Here is an 18,465-nt window from a genome sequence, read left to right as displayed (position 1 = left end):
TGAGTTAATTACCAAAAATAGTACAATTTAGATTGCTGTATAAAAATTACAGGATAGTTTAGATTTTTAATAACACTATATTCATGACTTGTATTGTTAGCTTCAGAACAATAATTTTGAACCAAAGGACAGTTTTTACCCACTAAAAATTTCTATGTGAATCATCCAAGGAACAGTTACTCTGTTACCTTTATTTTTATATTTACTGTTGCCTTAATTATATTATGTAATAAGTGTTTGACTGATTTGAATAGGTTTTATTTGCATATATTGATACATAGCTATACATGAAATGGTAATTTTTAGGTAAACATTTATAGCCATTGTATTAATAAAATGTTAGGTGCTTTATAGAACTAGATCATTCATTCTGCCCTCAAATGAGTTAAAAGCCCCACTTTCATATATAAGTCACTACATAACAGAAGACTGAATTAAATAAAGAGGATATTCATACACCTATTTGTATCACTTACAGCATTAGTACAATTATGATATTATGGAGGCTATTTCTTGATTTAATAGATGGTGCTATATCTCTAAGAACTGGATATGAATACATTTCCTCTAGTTTATCAGTATATGAATGTCAGTCTCTTGTCTATTAATTTTTCATTCTCCATATATCTTCTTTTTCTCATTTGCTTCCCTCTTGAAGGCTGAGTATGAGTTTATCAGCTCTGGTCTCTACCTAGTTGTGTTATTGCACTTGTGCGAACAAAGCTTTTCTGATATGATGGGAAATACGAATGAACCAAGCACACGTGTCCGAGTAAGTAACCTGGGAGCAGGGGGGACGGGAGGACGTGATGCACCATTGTTTGCATTGGAAGGCAGATTGTTTTATATGTTCACACACTGTTTCCTTTGGGAAGTTCCTATATTAAAAGCTTTTTAAAAAATAAAGGTATTGTAGTTTTAATAGAAATTACTGTCTTTATCAAGAAGCATAATTTTTTTCATAAAGTTGTTTTAAAAAAGAAGAAATTTTCTAGCTCTTGAAGTTAATTGGAATATATGTCAGTGAGAAACAGGGACTTGGAAGTACAAAGGAAAATGCCCTTTTTAATTTAAAAACAAAACTCAGTGTTATAACTTAGAAACCTGATACTGAACTCCAAAAACTAAAAGAGTATGGGAAATTAACTTCATTTTATTCGTTACTATCCTGTAAAAGATTACCACTCTAGTAGCTTTTTTTTTTTTCCCCACTCTAGTAGTTTTTAAGCATCTGTATTTCAAACTACTTACAATTTGGGACTATTTGGTGTTTACTCTGTACACTATTGCCTTAGTTTAACACGTAAGAAAGTTGTTTGTTAGGTATTTTTAATTAAATGGTACTGTTATGGAAATTTATACTCTACTGCCTTGCCATTTTATGTAGCAGGGACTAGAGTCTACATCTCATTACAGTAGCATTCTGAACACCTGATTCTTGAAATGTCTTCATAAATATATCCTTCAGACAGTTTTTTTATATAAATGTTCTCTTGGTGATAAAAATTTAGTAGAGTTTATGGTGAGGTATAACGTTTCTGTTATATTTTGAAAATTATCAAATAACACATTCAGTGTATATGGATAGAACATTTTTTGTAATCATGTAAACATTCCTACTAGCCAATTGTTAATTTTTATCATTCAGAGAAAAGAGAAGGAACTCTCAAAAGCTTTCAGGATTTGAGCAAAGATCTCTTGATTTCTAGAAAGGCAACTTGTCTCTTCACAATAAAGGAACCATATAAATTAATATCTGTTGAATTCATGCCTTTGTAAAAGGTACATACATGTAAAATACAGAATCATATGTCATATTTCTAGGCAGGAAAATAATTGATTTATATTTTTTAATTGACCACTAACAGTCATTTGGTTCCAAATTGCAAAGGATTAATTTTCTCCATAGTTTTTGGAAGTGTTATATTTATGCAAGAACACAATGGTGTTCATTGAATAAGATTATTGTTATCTGCTCCCAGTTTCTATATGATTAATACATGATTTCTGCATAACTGATGATGATATATGAGATGTTTTTAAAAGTCTTATCATTAAAAGCTTGTAATTTTTGATGTATGGGATGAAAGACCCCCCTATTTAAAGGCTTAAAATTATGTTTGATTTTTAAGTAGAACTGAATCTCTTATACTGATTCTCTCTAGATCCATTTGCTACATTTAAACTACTGTATTTCTCTCTGCATTGTTTCTAGTTTATTAACCTTGCAAGAACTCTTCAGGCACATATGGAAGATCTCGAAAGTAGGTGGAATTTCCCCTCCCCAGACTTGTTGAATTTACTTTTGCAAATTAAACCCATAGAGCAAAACCCAAGTATATATACTCTTTCTACCAAATTAGAGCTTCATTTATAGGCTTAATAATACCAGAATAATTGATTTGGGAAAGATGTGTTGGGCAACTGACATTAGTTTAATAGCATATGTTTTAAATTGCATTAATTTTAATGTATAAAAGGATATTATTTTAACCATCAGTATTTTGCTTTTATTTAAAATAAAAATACATATTTAATCACCTTAATTTTAACACTTCTGTTAACACTTTTTTTAAAAAGACATGTTTAACTACTAATCAAAACACACTGAATTGGTTAGATTTTTTGTGTATGAAATTTTGTTATTTAGCTTTGTTAGATCATAAAAGGTGTTCCCTGGGTTTATATACAGTTCCAGGAAAATAGGAGTGAAAGAGTCCTAATTCTGAGTCCCTAACAGAAGCCATAGTTTTTTCGTTGTTTTTTTTGTTTTGTTTTTGTTTTTTGCTCCTTGTTCAGGTCCTCATGGACCTTTAATAGGCAGCCAGCTACGCCAGCAGCTCCAATCTCTTAAGATCACGTTCCAGCTTTAGGACTTCTGCCTGGGCTCCTTTGTGAAGGCACTTAATGCCCAAATCTTTACAGGCATCTGCACAGCTAACCCTCTTCTCAAAGTCCTACAATCTCCAGGGTGCTTCATACCAGGTGGGCACAGATATTGGTGACTCTGGAACAGTTCTTGGGAATCCAGGATTACCCTACTTAGCTATTGTGCTTTTTTACCCAAAGCAATTGGCACTCCCCATGATCAGATTCCAGTACACTCTTTGAAGTGTTTTAAATATGTTTTCTCCAGTTGATTATCCTTTATACTCACCTTTAAAATACATGGACTATTATATGTAGTCTGTGTAATGTTTTACCTTTAGACAAAATTTAGCATCCTTTGAAGTAAGGTTTCAGAAGGACCTAATCCTCCTTTAATTCCTTGAATATTCTTAGGCATGGGTTTTTGTCATTGAGTTTCTACAATTTTAAGTTTTAAAAGGATTTAGAGCTGCAGTTAGGTGATACAGTTTCACAATTTTGGTTAGTATGTGTGGAAATGGTATGTAAAGGAATCAAAATGGTATAATAAAGTGGGACTTCATTGAGTGTAAATCTTTTTTCCTTCATACCTTCTTAGTTCAGGTCCATCATATTGGCTAATACAAAGATCTCTCTCTTTTTTGTAAGTTATAATTTATATTTTGTCAAATGTGATGAGAGTAATCTATTGCAGTGTACATTTACTCCTGATTGCTGTTTTTTTTTTTTTTAACTAATGTTCCTATTTAGAATTTAGTTTTTTAAGCATGTGAATGAGAGGGAAAAGATGGAGTTGAAATATGTATATCCAAACTCAGGGTGAAAGATGTTGTGGGTGTTACTAGTTGACTTCTAAATACCAGAGTACTAATATATTCTGAAAACTGGTTTTCACTGAATTTTCTTCTGTAGAGTTAATCCAGTAGAAAATAGAAGTTCTCTGAAAAACTATTTTATTTTTTAGTTTGACATTTCTCCATGATAAATATAAAACTTAAGTGTAGGATTTTACTCCTCATGAGCTAATTAAGTATATGCTTGGTACCATTTATTTAAAATGAATTTAAAATTTCTGCAAGGTAAATATATGGAGACTTAAGTTTCATCTATACATGTTGCATGATTTTTTTCTTGTTGATTGCATTTGCTGGGTGCTCTTAAACTATCCAGTATTAAATACAAGAAGAGTATACATTTATCTTTTCTGCTCTTGATAATAGGGGAAATGCTGGTTAGATGTTAGTGTATTTCCATTTTCCTTCACATGCACTTTATACAGTCTTACACTTAATATGTCCTAAGACATTCAAGAATGTTTTCTGTTAAACTCTTGAGCTACTAATGACTCTAAAATAAATTGAGGTCAGAACTGTTCCAAGAGTGATGAGTCTTTGACAACATGGAGGCATAGAAATACTCTGAACAAAAGGTTTCTACTAAATCCAATTATTTTAACTTAGGCTGTATCTATATAAACCTTTTTTGACTAAATAGAACTTTCTTGGCATTGTATAGACATAGCTCTGGTGTAAATTGCAAGAACACCCATAACCTATTATTCTATTTCTATGTACATTTTTTTTTTCATTCTCATCGGATACATCAAACATGCAGCCGTAATAAGCCAGATTCTCCTCAGGTGTGTGAGAGCACTTGCCTAAAGTTTATTCTTTGTCTAGTGTATCATTAGCTGTTACGGACACAAACTGATCTCAGGAACTTTTTAGATGTTCTTGAACCACATTTTAAAACATTTTCATTTTAATAAAAACTAATGTAACAAAAAGTTGTGGGGGTGGGGGCATTGTGGCTACAAACTACCCTCATGCAGTCATCATAATTTATCATTTTGACCAAACAGTATATAATAAATTGGGATTTTTGTTTTATAAATCATTGCTGTTCTGGCTTCATACTTACACTTCCATTCTCATCCCCCTTAAAATCATTCTTGATCATCCTGTTTTCTTTCAACAGCTTCAGAAGATGATTCAGAAGAAGATGGAGACCATAACAGAACATTTGATATTGCCTAACTTCATATAAGACAAATGGATGATCTGTGAACAAGTGTTATTAAAACTGGCAATTAAGTATGAGTTAATTTTGTGGGGAAATGTCTGTTGAATATATTATCTCTATAGAATGAATATATATATTCATATATACACATTATGCATGTATATATATGTTCATTCTCAAGTGTTACTGAATTAAAATTCTGCTGGACCTTTAACATGGCCAGTGAATCTAATGTTTATAAACTGGTAATTAAAAGTAAAAGTATTTTTCTTTTAATGAGTGGGGAAAGTGTTACCCTTGTTTTAAATAAGCAATGTTGACAACCCTTTTTTGTGTTCTGATTAGTGTAGTTATATTTATGAAGAAAGGTTGGTGTTTTGGTCTCTTGTTAGTGGTAAAAGTGGGACAAAATAGGCTTTCAAAATAAATTGCCAGATGGCACCTAATTATTTTTATTTTTAAATGCCTTAAGTTGCAGTCTCAGTTTTATAATCATTTGCTTCCAGTGTTTAAAAAAAATGGGGAGAAAGTTAAGAGCATTATATTAGGTTTCCAAATTTAATTTGAATTCTAAATTCACTTAGCAGTAAAATTAATTTTCTAAAAAAGTATATTAAAATAAAGTGTACAAATGATGGATAAATTTTTGTATTGATTTGGAAAATGTAGATTATATTTGATAGACCATAGTATGTAGTATGTAGATATTCCTCTTAGGAATATTGCAGCTGTAAATTATATCAGAATTGCTAGCCAAATGCTGTTTGGTTTAAAAAAAATTATTGCAATCTCAAGTTAATGAGATACTTTTAAGGCCCACATTTAGAGTTTAAAACACTGGTTTTCAATGTGTTTTTTAGTGTTGTCACTTCTTTATAGATAAATATGATATAAATAACCTGTTTGGATCCTGGCTGTTTTTAACTGTTCCTTGGTAATTCTAAACATTTATTTGATGACTTAATATTTTTCACTACCTTTAGAGAAGAGATGAACATTTACCTATTCACCATGACTAGATTTACACTGTGGTCCTGAGTTGTGTATACATCCATAACACTGTATATTTTCTTCATCAGCACCCTTAAGATACACTTTTAAATGCCTTCAGGTGGTTTCAGGTTAAATAAAGTCTGTCAGACTACTTTTTCAGAATCTAAATAGAAACTATGTAATTTCCCAAATGTGAATCAGCAGTTTGCTTATTTTCAGTCAGACTGTTGGTCTTAATGTAAAACTTTGGCTTGAAATAAAGTGCATACTGATTTACTTTATAGTTTGAAATGTTTCCTTTTAAAAAACTGGTGCTCAAAGAAGCCTTCAAATGTTATAGCCAAGAATCTTACAGTTTCAAATTCCATTTTATATGAAAATAACTGTTTCTAAAAAACATTTGCTCAACGTCTGCCTGTTATCTTTGCATTACCTTCCTTAAAGCAGGTATGCGAAATTTAAGGATGCCAGTATCAGTATCTATACTACAGGTCTTTGCTTTGAATTCAAAACGTTTATGCTTTTAATAAAACTCAGTATGAAAATGTAATGTCTTCTTAACCTACAAATTTTTTTATTTAAAAATTTTAAGTAAATGGTAGAATACATTCCATTGGTATGCGTAGTTTATTTATAGTTTTTCTAAATTAACTGCTAAATGACATACACAGTGTCTTGCTGCTGCTGCTGCTGTCACTTCAGTCATGTCTGACTCTGACCCCAGTGACTTGAGCTTTATAGTATCCTAAGTTCGTTAGTACTACTTAGTATTTCAATATTATATAAGCTTCTAATAACCTGTAAATGTGAATTAAGAAAAATCTTTCATTGGTTATCATTTTTTAGATTCTGAACAAAATAGAGACCATACAATATTCAAATTCCTAAGAATTTTAAGAATACAAATTTCTAATAAAATGTTAAAAGTAAATGGTAACTAAAAGAAACAATGGTAACAACAGCTACCAAAGCTAAGAATTACATTGTCATTATTAGATAGAATCAAGATGTTTGAAGAAAAGCAGTTTTTACATTCTGAGTGTAAACAGGCATGCTTATGTTATTACTAATATTAAAAATAAATACAGATTTGAATTATCCAGTTATCTGTTGAGCAGTGAACAAGTGTAACAAAGGCCTGTTACAGATGTTCAAATATATAAAGGAAATTAAGATTTAGCACTGCATTACCAGGGACTTTTAAGGACTTGTTTGAAATCTAACATGAAAAATCAAATCACTTAGAACAACCATTTTGGTAGAGCTGTCATTAGGTAGAAGTTATTGAAATGAACTGAAGAAATTATTAGTTATATAGAAATGGAACAGGAGACTGGAACATCATTTTTCAGTGAAACTTTCTATCATAATGGAAATATTGCCAAATATGGTAGCTACTGACTGCATGTGATCTGAGCATTTGAAATATGGCTAGTGTTAATTGAGGAAGTGAACTTTAAATTGCCACATGTGGCCGGTGGCTACTGAAATACATATTGTAAAAGATTTGTGATAGAAAGTTTTAAGAACAAAAAGTTAGTCTTAATTCTTAAAGGATTGGTAGAATTTTAGTTAGAAAAGCAGGAAGGAATTCCAGTCTAATGTTCATGATTAATAGCCCTGTTAATACTCAATAAAATAGACATCTCAGTCAATAACACAAAATCTCAATCTTACAAAACATAATTGTGTAGTAACACCTAGTATAAAATCTCTTCTTTAGTACGACAGTCAAATATGTTATCATCACTTTGGAGTTATTCACGTCTTGTTTAAAAAAAACTGCCATTAATTGTGATGAGGAATGATTCTGCTTCATGGTGGCCAGTGGAAACAGGTGTCACAAGCTATGACTTTGTTGCCACTGGTCAAGCTTGAGAGAGTGTCTCTACATATGAAAAGTATTCTCATAAAATGATTGATGGGATATGCATTAGGGAGAATTTACTTTCTTGCACTTTCAAGTTTTTTCATATAGTAAATACAATTTTGTTAACTACATACCTTATCTTTTCTCAGAATGTTAAGTTATAAAAGTTGCTAAAGAAAGCATTCTTGTTTCAGTTTTACTGCATTTTCATATTTTACCACCAAATGATTCTGTCTTAAAATGTACAATATACATACCAGAAACTTGAACATCATCACTACAGTAGTATGTAGTTCTTCTGTTTAGTTATTGCTTACACAGTTTTCATGTCATTGAAATACTTCATTGAGGCTTGGGGAGCATGAGATACATAGGAACAGATATGGTAGGATATGGCAGCAGGAGAAAAATCCTTAAAGGGCTCTATACATTACCCATATGTCAGCCTCCTCCACACCTTCCTGGTATGGTATGGCTGTAATTTTTTTTGCTTCATAAAATCTTACTGAGATCCTGACCATTTATGATCAGTGCTAAATAATGTTAATGCTGTGGTCCAAAACAGTATTCTAAAAAGTATTAAAATTATATAATTATATGGCATATGGGATGTTAAAATCTGTAAAATTTTCTGCATCTAATACATTTAAATCCTAAAGGGAGATAGATGTATTAAAGGAATTAACCAGAGTAACCAGCATAAGTGATATCTAAATGAGAATCTTTTAAGGGTAGGTGTATTCTCCATATCTTATTGGTAAAGGAGCAAGACAATAGAAATTGCTAAAGATCTAGTGATTGCTAAAACTAGTGGTAAGTAGAATTTTTTTTCAACTAAGGTGGTTCAACTCAATGGGAGGAAGATAGAGGAGGTAAGACAAGTAGACTGGATTTTTATTTTTACCTGGTTTCCTTAAGTCAAGTGAAAGATGCACTTGCTAAGTCACTTCAGTTGTGTCCGACCCTGTGGGACCCCATAGACGGCTCCCCCGTCCCTGGGACTCTCAAGGCAAGAACACTGGAGTGGGTTGCCATTTCCTTCTCCAGTGTGTGAAAGTGAAAAGTGAAAGTGAAGTCGCTCAGTCATGTCCGACTCCTAACGACCCAATGGACTGCAGCCTACCAGGCTCCTCCGTCCATCGGTTTTTCCAGGCAAGAGTACTGGAGTGGGGTGCCATTGCCTTCTCCGAAAGATGCACTTGGGAGGTGGTTAAAACCATTAAATTATATCCAAGGTTGTTACTCCTTTTGTTTTTATAATGAACCTAAAGATAAATTTTGTCATGATCAGTGATTACATAAAAGTAATGAATGTTACTGGAATAAAATATATCATAAAAATTAATTTTCATAGGTTTTATATTGAAATCTTGCAGAGGAAAGGTATTTGATGTCTTAATCTGACATTTCCAAAGTCTTAGTTAAATTGAATATCATATTCGTTTTCCTCTGCAACTACTAAAACACAGTCATCATTATAAGGTGATTGGTGTGCTGTTGAAAAAACTGTGGTGAAACCAGAATCCAAACTTCTTTTGTACAAGAACCAAACAACTGCTCCCAAAACTGTCAAAATAACTGTGCTAGCAATCACCAAAGCTGATATTAAAATGCGGTTATCTGAAAAAGAAAAACAAAATATGGGAAATCAGGATATACAAGTTGCTAGTATTGATTTTGGGGGAGCATAAATATAGTTTCATCACTTAAATATTACCTGTTTTTGAGAATTTTTCACATTGGTTAGAAAAACAGTGTTTATTACTATCAAGATTTATATTTCTTAGCTTGAATAACTTCTGTACTTCAAAATTTGAAGTAGACTTTGCAGGTCTCCACTCTACTTTTAAGACTCTGAGATAGAAATTATCCACACTAAGTTTCACTGTGTGTTTCAATTTACATATATCCTTTTATGTTCTCCAAACTATATATGTACATAGTTTAAAATTTGTATTTCTACAAGGTATGTAATGAAAATACCATACTACTCCTCCCTATTACTATTAACCCTTAATTACCATTCCTCAAAGCAACTACTCCTGTTACTTGCCTCCATGTTTCTAAATAACATGCTTACACTCTTCTTTGATTTAAAACTTTTTAAAAATTGTGGTAAAATATGCAAAACAAAATTTACCATCTTAACCATTTTTAAGTGTACAGTTCAGTAGCATTAAGTACATTCACAATGTTGTGCTATGTCCACCACCATCCATCCATAGAACTTCATCTTGCAAACCTAAACATTAACTCCCCATTCCCCACTCTCCCTAGCCCTTGGCAACTGCCATTCTACTTCCTGTCTCTGAAGTTGACTGCTCTGGGTATTTAATAGAGTTACACAGAGTCCTTTTGTGACTGGCCTTATTTCACTTAGCTCCTCCAGGTTCATACATGTTGTAGAGTTGCCTTTTTAAGCCTGAATAGTATTCCATACCATGTTTTGCTCACTCAGATCTGTCGATGAACACTTGATTTGGTTCCACATTCCTGGCTACTGAGAATAATGCTGCTATAAACATGGTTGTTTAAATATCTTCAAGTCCCTGCTATCACATCTTCTGGGGACATAACCAGAAATGGATTGCTGGATCATATAATTTAATGGGAAGCTTTTGTACTGTTTCACAGCAGATAACCAGTTTACATTCTCAGTACACAAAGGACCCGTATTCTTGTGGAAACGTTATTTTCTGTTTTTTTTCTTAGTTTTGTTTTTTGATAGCCAAGTTAATGAATGTGGTGTTTTGTTAGATTTTTTAAAATATATATTCCTCTTATAGAAGAGTAAGAATGTTAACTTTTCCTACATTCTCCTGAACCCATAAACACTCCTCTCTTCTGTCATAGCAAGCCGCAAACTGACAAAGTGTTCATGATACTAAAGGAACAGTAAGTACAAAAGATTTGAATAGGCATTTTGGGGGGGAAAAAAAAGATGATGGCTAATGTGTAAAAGTGCTCAACATCATTTTTCATCAGGAAAATTATACACCCATATGTGTGGCTAAAACTAGATATTAATAGGTTGATAAAACCCTCATGGGGTGGATGTAGAGCAAATGGAACTTGGATACACTGTCAGCAGGAATGTAACATGGTTCAACCACTCTGAAAAATCTGATTAGTTCTAAGAATGCTGGACCTTATTAGCTACCCTATGGCCCTGCAATTTCACTCTCAAGGAAAACAAGAACATCGGTCCAAAAAAAAAAAAAAAAAGTATGAGAATGTTCATAGCACTGCCACATTCATACCATACTAATAATGATCAAATATCAACAAACAGACCAACTATGGTATGTCTCTAAAATACTGTGCAACACTGATGAGTCAAAAATAATACTCTGGCTGAAAGAAATAGAGTTAGTTTACGTGAAGTTCCCAAGAACAAACTACCCTATGTGATAGAAATCCATTGTGGCTCCCTGTGGGGTGGATGGCGGTAGTGTGTACATTTATTGGGAGGGTCACCAGGGAATTCTGTGGTGTGACGAAAGTGTTCTTTGAGTGTTAGTTACACAGGTATAAACAGAAGCGAGCATTAAGGTGTACATTTAAACATTTTACCCTATGTTTATACTTCAAAAATATGGAGGTTAAAAACTATACAATTTGCAGACATCAAAAAATTTCATACATTGTTTGGGGGGGACACAAAATAGTACAATTTCTCTGAAACACCATCAGTTTTGATCAAGGTTATGCATGTTCAATACAGTAGTTATATTTCAGGAAATCAAAGATAAACATTTTTGTGCAAGGTTACTCATTCCTTGCAGCACTGTTACAATAGCAAACATACAGAAATAACCCAATAGGGGTCTGGAGCTGATAAATATCCATAAATGAAAAAGTATACAGTGGTTAAATGAAGATTTATCTATAGGTAATGATATGGAGAGAGAGCTAGACCATGTTAGTAAATAAAAAAGTCATATATCTTAATTTGTATTGGCAAACACTGGACATTTAAAGACAAAACTGAAATAGTGCCCAATAAGGGTACAGGTAAAACAGGATGGATGGAGACAAAGTGGGAGACAGATTTTTCAATTTGCCTTTTATAGTTGTGCTTTTTGAACCATGTAAGTATGTTAACTGTTCCTTTCCCAAAAATGCATTTAGTGAGACAGATGCTTCATAAGTTGTAATTAGAACTATAAGAAAAAAAAATTTTTTTAACAAAAGATTCAGTCATTTCCCACAAAAACAGATAATGGAATTCAATGAAGAGATGTTATTTGTTGTTTTTAAAAATATTCATACATAACTTGCAGATACATTTAAAAAGTCTTATTAAGCTAAGAGAACTTTCTACCTTCTTATAAAAGTTCCACATTACATTGTTATGTAGTTAATATTTAAAGAGGTCTTTAATACTATTCAGTACTTTAATATGCTAGAATCTTAATGTATTCTTACATGTGGGGAAAATTTAACAAAAGACCATACTTACCTGATAAATATTTCTTTTCATATGGGACTGGAATACAAAAGGAAATCATCATTAATTTAAATATGCCTTATTCTAAGATTGATTTTAAATACTCTCAAAGTAGTTTAAAACAAACCTTTTACTAGCTTAGAATTAATATTCTTTATATTGTTTGGTCATGTGTCTGTATTATCTGTTTTGAACTTAGTTTTTAAAAAAAAATATTGTAGAGGACTAAAAATTCATTAGCTCAAAAAGTGGAAAAAGAATAAGGAAACTCAAGAAAAGGACAATGTGATGAAGTGAGGGAAACAAAATGACTTGGGTTGGAAAGTGTGGAAACATAATAAAAGTAAAGAAGACAACTGTGACCTTACCTCATACAGGTTTGCTCACTATGATGTTTTGAAGTTATAGTTTATTTAAAACTTTGGCTTATATAGTGAAATGCTGGGCTGGATGAAGCACAAGCTGGAATCAAGATTACTGGGAGAAATATCAATAACCTCAGATATGCAGATGACACCACTCTTACGGCAGAAAGTGAAGAAGAACTAAAGAGCCTCTTGAAAGTGAAAGAGGAGAGTGAAAAAGTTGGCTTAAAGCTCAACATTCAGAAAACTAAGATATGGCATCCGGTCCCATCACTTCATGGCAAATAGATGGGGAAACAATGACAGACTTTATTTTTTGGGACTCCAAAATCACTGCAGATGGTGACTGCAGCCATGAAATTAAAAGATGCTTACTCCTTGGAAGGAAAGTTATGACCAACCTAGACAGCATATTAAAAAGTAGAGACATTACTTTGTCAACAAAGGTCCATCTAGTCAAGGCTATGGTTTTTGCAGTGGTCATGTCTGGATGTGAGAGTTGGGACTATAAAGAAAGCTGAGTGCTGAAGAATTGATGCTTTTGAATTGTGTTGGAGAAGACTCTTGAGAGTCCCTTGGACTGCAAGGAGATCCAACCAGTCCCTCCTAAAGGAGATCAGTCCTGGATGTTCACTGTAAGGACTGATGCTGAAGCTGAAGCTCCAGTTCTTTGGCCACATGCGAAGAGCTGACTCATTTGAAAAGACCCTGATGCTGGGAAAGATTGAGGGTGGGAGGAGAAGGGGACAGCAAAGGATGAGATGGTTGTATGGCATCACCAACTCAATGGATATGGATTTGGTTGGACTCCTGGAGTTGGTGGGAGGAGGCCTGGCGTGCTGCGGTTCATGGGGTCTCAAAGAGTTGGACACAACTGAGCGACTGAACTGAACTGACCTGAGGCACAGTATATGAAAAGATTACCAACATTTTAAAAATCCAACAAACACTGGAAGTTGAATGCTATGACCATAAAAGTGTGACTGATTAGTCAAAAAACCTGCTGAGGTAAGTTAAAATTGTATGTGATTCCAGATGTAAAGAAAGGAAATAATCAGAGGCAGATGTATAGTTTTGGTTTGCAGTTCGAGTAGAAGGGGGGAATGTTAAGGATGCAACGTGGGGAAATGGCTGTTTCTGTCTTGCTTCAAGCATCCTAAAATCATGTTTTGAAATTTAAATGCCTTTAATGAGAAAACAATTCTTTCTAAAACATAAAAAAACAAATCTAATGTTTAACAATAATATGAAAATATTGTGGGACAGGATAATTCTGTTCATTAGAAAGCATTGTGATGCATAAGAAGAAAACTTATATTTTAGTCCAGAATTATAAACTATGGTATAATTTCTCTTTGCCTAATCAAGGATGTCCTTGTACTGAATCAAATTCTTTGTAAACTAACTAGAATTTTGGAATTAACCATTATTCTTCACCACTTCCACTTTTTAATCAAATCACATCAAAGAAGCTATGATAATTCCTTTGAACAGCATAAGAAAAGTTTGACTTCTTACTAGCTCTAAGAATAAGCATAGAGAATAAAAGTATGCCTGATTCACATGATCTGGTCCTACTTCTAATGTAATAGGATTACATATTTGCCTTCCAAGAGTCTTGGGTGCAAACCAACCTAATCGTCTTCTGAAATCTTACTTCCTCTATTTATTGAGGCACACAACTCAAAGAAAGTTATTTAAAAACCAGCTCTGTCTTCCCCACCCTTCTTAGAATGGAAAAAGGCCTTCAGTTATACTTACTAGCTGCTTTACAAAGGGTTCCTTCCACAGAAGAAACTTCACAATTTCCTTTTTTCCAATCACCTGTCTTGGTGTGCAAAAAGGCACAGGTGTCAACTAGCTCCTCGCCATCTTCTTGGTCTGACCATTTAACAAATGTCATATTTGATTTATCAAACCACTTGAAACTGGCATCTGTCAGTTAAGGAATATTTTAACATTATGACAGTATAAAATGTGTTAAAGAAAAGGGTCTAGCTTTATTTTTGATTATGGCTTGTGGGATCTCCATTCCCTGAACAGGGGATTGAACCCAGGCCCTCAGCATTGAAAGAGTGGCATCCTGACCACTGGACCACCAGGGATTTCTTGGGTCTAGATTTAAAGGTGGGAAGTTACTAAGGTATGTCTGATCTAAACTTTTGATTGTGGGACTTAAATTAGAAGGAAGAATATATCCTATACACAGACAAGAGATACTAGTTCAAGAAGGTTCTAAAGAAGATCCCATTTTTATTAAACATATATAATTTTCATGGAGAAATAATCAGTAAAATATTAATGGTAACCTTAGTAATTGCATTTGATTTTGAAAATAGTTATATATGTACTTTTCATTTTCAATAGTGACAATAAACACATTTCTACATTTCTATAATATTACCTTGATAGTTTTCTATTCTATTGTTGATACTACTACCAATATTTATTACACTACCATTTTACAAAAATACTGAGTCTAGAATCATATTTTAATCCAGATGAAAGACTCAACTTTAGCTCTCATATGGGACACACTGAGCCGTTCAGTGAAAAGCTGTGAACACGAGTGCATCCTGAAAATACAGCGCCTGAAGCTGCAGGATGTATCAACTTGAACTAGGGAAATGAAGCAGCTAAAAGTTATTACTAACATTAAGAAAGAACCTAAGTGTAAATACTACTTACCATCTGTGTCAAAAAACATGCCTAATAAGATATCAGCTGGGTCTTTCCATTGATTTTTCAAAGTATCCAATATAAAAGCATTTTCTTCTTCATTATGTATGCTTATCATGTCTGCTCCTGAAATTATTTTAGGGAGAGGAAGTCAGCATGTTCTCCAAATCAATGAAAATCACATGAAGCATATACACATTATACATTACTACACTACATATACTTTTGTTGTCCTTTGGTCGCTAAGTCGTGTCCAACCTTTTGCAAGCCCATGGATTAGCCTGCCAGGCTTCTCTGTCCATGGAATTTTTGAGGCAAGAATACTGGAGTGAGTTGCCATTTCCTTCTCCAAGGGATATTCTCAACCCAGGGATTGAACCCACATCTCCTGTCTCCTGCATTACAGGTGGATTCTTTACCACTGAGCCATCTGGGAAGCCCCACATATACTTTTACATCCTTTTTAAAAAAAAAAAAAAATAGCTTGGAAATGTCATGCACATTCCTGAAAAGACAACAGACTCATGAGAAAAGTAAAATGATAATATGATAAACTGAATCATATCTTTTATCTCATTCACCCAGCGGTAGTAATCTCATAAACAACATGGAAACGGAAAATCATGGGAAGGCTTAAGCAGGAAAACATACTTCCTGCAACTCTCAACTTTTTACTATCCCTTTCTCTAGTCTTCATGGCCCCTCCTGCCCTTGATTCACATTTATAGAGAGGAGTAGCTTTGACATTACTGAGGAGAGCTGAAAAGTCCCGGGGCAACTTGCCAGAATAATCCCAAGACCTAACGAAGTTCAGGTAACAAGCAGTTACTGACCTGCCTCACTTAACTGACCACTATGTGCCTGCTGCCTGAACTGACCATTATGTGCCTGCTGCCTGAAGCCTACCTCTTCCTGTATTTCCCTCTGTGGTCATCCTTAGAAAACTCCTGCTTAGGGAAAGTGATAAAGGAGGTCCTTGTTTCTTGTTCTCAGTGGATAGCTGATTTTTTCTAGGAGACTCACCTGGTTCAAGAGCAGCAGTCACATATATATATTGTATGCCATATATATATATGTATGTATATAATGTCTCACAAATATTTTTTTATCCTTTTAATCTATATTCTACATACACTATAAAATATGAGCACTTCACTTTTCCCAGATTATTTAATCTTATTTCTTAACCCAAGAAAGATGCTCTTGCAAATTAAAAAAAATCTTTCCACTGTCTTAATTGGATACTACTTAGGAGAAAACACTAATGGAGTTAGTTTCTCTCATGATATTGTATGATTTTTTGTAAGTGAAAATAATGATTGACATCAAAGCTTATAACAACCAGAAATCTGGTGGGGAAGGTACATCTAACTCCTGGGGAATATACATCCTTTCAGTTATACTCAGCTAAGTGAGCAATTAGCATCAAAGTTTTCCTAAGAAACATGACTTTCCAGTCTCAGTAATTTTACAATTTAAATTTTCCTAATTTTCCAAGGAGAAGTCATTGATCCTATACATTTTTAAAGTTATCTTGAAAGTTTTGAGTACTACAACTAATTCAACTACTACATGGAGAGATAAGGAAGCTTTTTCTACTGTTAAATTCTTCCAAAATTATCCTGACTTAAAAAAAAAACTCCTGAAAACTTCAGAATACTGTCTTGGATCAGTGGCTCTCCAAATATGAAAGTGAAAGTAACTCAGTCGCATCCAACTCTTTGCTACCCCATGGAATCAGGTCAGAATACTGGAGTAGATAGCCTTTCCCTTCTCCTACGGATCTTCCCAACCCAGGGATCGAACCAGGGTCTCCCACATTGCAGGCAGGTTCTTTATCAACTGTCCAAGGCTTCTCTGTCCATGGAATTCTCCAGGCAAGAATACTGGAGTGGATTGCCATTCCCTTCTCCAGAGGAACTTCCCAATCCAGGGATCGAACCCTGGTCTCCTGCCTCGAAGGCAGATTCTTTACTGTTTGAGCTGCAGTCTTTATCGACTAAACTATCAGAGAAGCACAACTATTGTGTGCACCAGAATCACCTAGGGGGCATCCCTGGTGGCTCAGACGGTAAAGACTCTGTGTGCAAGGCAAGAGACATAGGTTTGATCCTTGGGTCAGGAAGATCCCCTGGAGAAGGGAATGGCAACCCACTCCAGTATTCTTACTTGGAGAATTCCATGGACAGAGGAGCAGGGCGGGCTGCAGTCCATGGAGTGAGTGGCAAAGAGTCAGACATGACTAAGCAACTAACTCTTTCATTTTCAGAATCACCTACAGAGGGCTTGTTAAAAGTGTTAGGTCCTACACCAGAGTTTCTGATCTAGTTGGAATAATATGGAACCTGAGAATTTACATTCTGAACCAGTTCCCAGGTGACACTGATGCTGCCACTGAGAATTATAGGAAACTTACTAGGCTATTTATGAAGACTCTAAAAATCCATAATTTTTTGGTAATGAACAGATAACTGGAGATAAGAAAGTGCTTTTAGCTCATGACGTGGTAAGGAAAATTTGTATCAGATGATTACTTTTACATCTTTTAATGGAAACTTAACAAATAAAGGTAACTATAAGAAAAAGAAAATTATAGGGCTTAAAATCTCTCCCCAAACATACCATATTATGTTAAAGAAGAAAATCACAAACTAGGCAGACTAGCTCTATTATGAATAAAAAAGAGGAAAAACATTGTCTCAGACTGTTTAAAAGGCAACAGACACAAATATAGAGAACAAAACTAGTGGTTGACAATAGAGAGAGGGAAAGGGTCACGGGCAATATAGGGGTAGGGATTAGAAGGTACCATTATGCATAAAATAAGCTACAAGGACATACTGTACAACACTGGATATAGCTAATATTTTATAGTAACTAAAAATGGAATAAAAACTTGCTTAATATCGTACATTGACTGTACTCCAATAAAAAAAAAAAACAATTCATCCTCACAAAGGGAAATATACCACAATAAATGTGTGAATATGCAATTTCACTAGTAAAGGAGTGAAAAGAAAAATAAGCAGTTTCAGAAGTGTAGATTAAACAGTGCTGACTTAGAGTGGAGAAAAATAGGAACTCATAAGTGGCTAGTTGGAGAAAAATTAGTTAAAAACCTTTTTGGATACAATTTTTCAAGATGTATGGAAAGCCCTACATAAAAGTATACATCTTTGACCCAGCAATTCTGAACAATTTATGCTCAAATAGGTACA

At 33.9% G+C, this 18,465-nt stretch overlaps 2 protein-coding genes across 5 annotated transcripts in view; one reads left to right on the top strand and one right to left on the bottom strand.

Annotated features, from left to right (window-relative positions):
• MARCHF7 (membrane associated ring-CH-type finger 7) overlaps positions 1–6,164 on the top strand; it is a 49,348-nt gene extending 43,184 nt beyond the window's left edge. For 2 of the 4 annotated variants that reach the window (XR_009691743.1, XR_009691744.1), the window contains 4 exons: positions 659–772; positions 2,216–2,264; positions 2,800–2,985; positions 4,846–6,164. Coding sequence is in view for 2 of the 4 variants with exons in the window: in XM_061135345.1 (XP_060991328.1) it covers positions 659–772; positions 2,216–2,264; positions 4,846–4,904 (222 nt within the window). In the remaining 2 variants the exon portion in view is untranslated. The remainder of the gene's footprint in view (positions 1–658; positions 773–2,215; positions 2,265–2,799; positions 2,986–4,845) is intronic. The other 2 variants (XM_061135345.1, XM_061135346.1) reach the window with 2 other exon arrangements.
• A 269-nt stretch (positions 6,165–6,433) lies between these two features.
• Positions 6,434–18,465, bottom strand: part of LY75 (lymphocyte antigen 75) — a 116,975-nt gene continuing 104,943 nt past the window's right edge. Inside the window, exons 36-39 of the mRNA XM_061135342.1 lie at positions 15,257–15,373; positions 14,330–14,503; positions 12,216–12,242; positions 6,434–9,373 (exon numbers count right to left, since the gene is read on the bottom strand). Of these exons, the coding sequence (XP_060991325.1) occupies positions 9,171–9,373; positions 12,216–12,242; positions 14,330–14,503; positions 15,257–15,373 (521 nt within the window). The 3' untranslated portion in view covers positions 6,434–9,170. The remainder of the gene's footprint in view (positions 9,374–12,215; positions 12,243–14,329; positions 14,504–15,256; positions 15,374–18,465) is intronic.

Source organism: Dama dama, chromosome 33 (assembly GCF_033118175.1).
Source record: "Dama dama isolate Ldn47 chromosome 33, ASM3311817v1, whole genome shotgun sequence".
In the NCBI taxonomy this organism is placed as follows: domain Eukaryota; kingdom Metazoa; phylum Chordata; class Mammalia; order Artiodactyla; family Cervidae; genus Dama; species Dama dama.
This window is presented reverse-complemented; position numbering and strand designations above follow the sequence as displayed.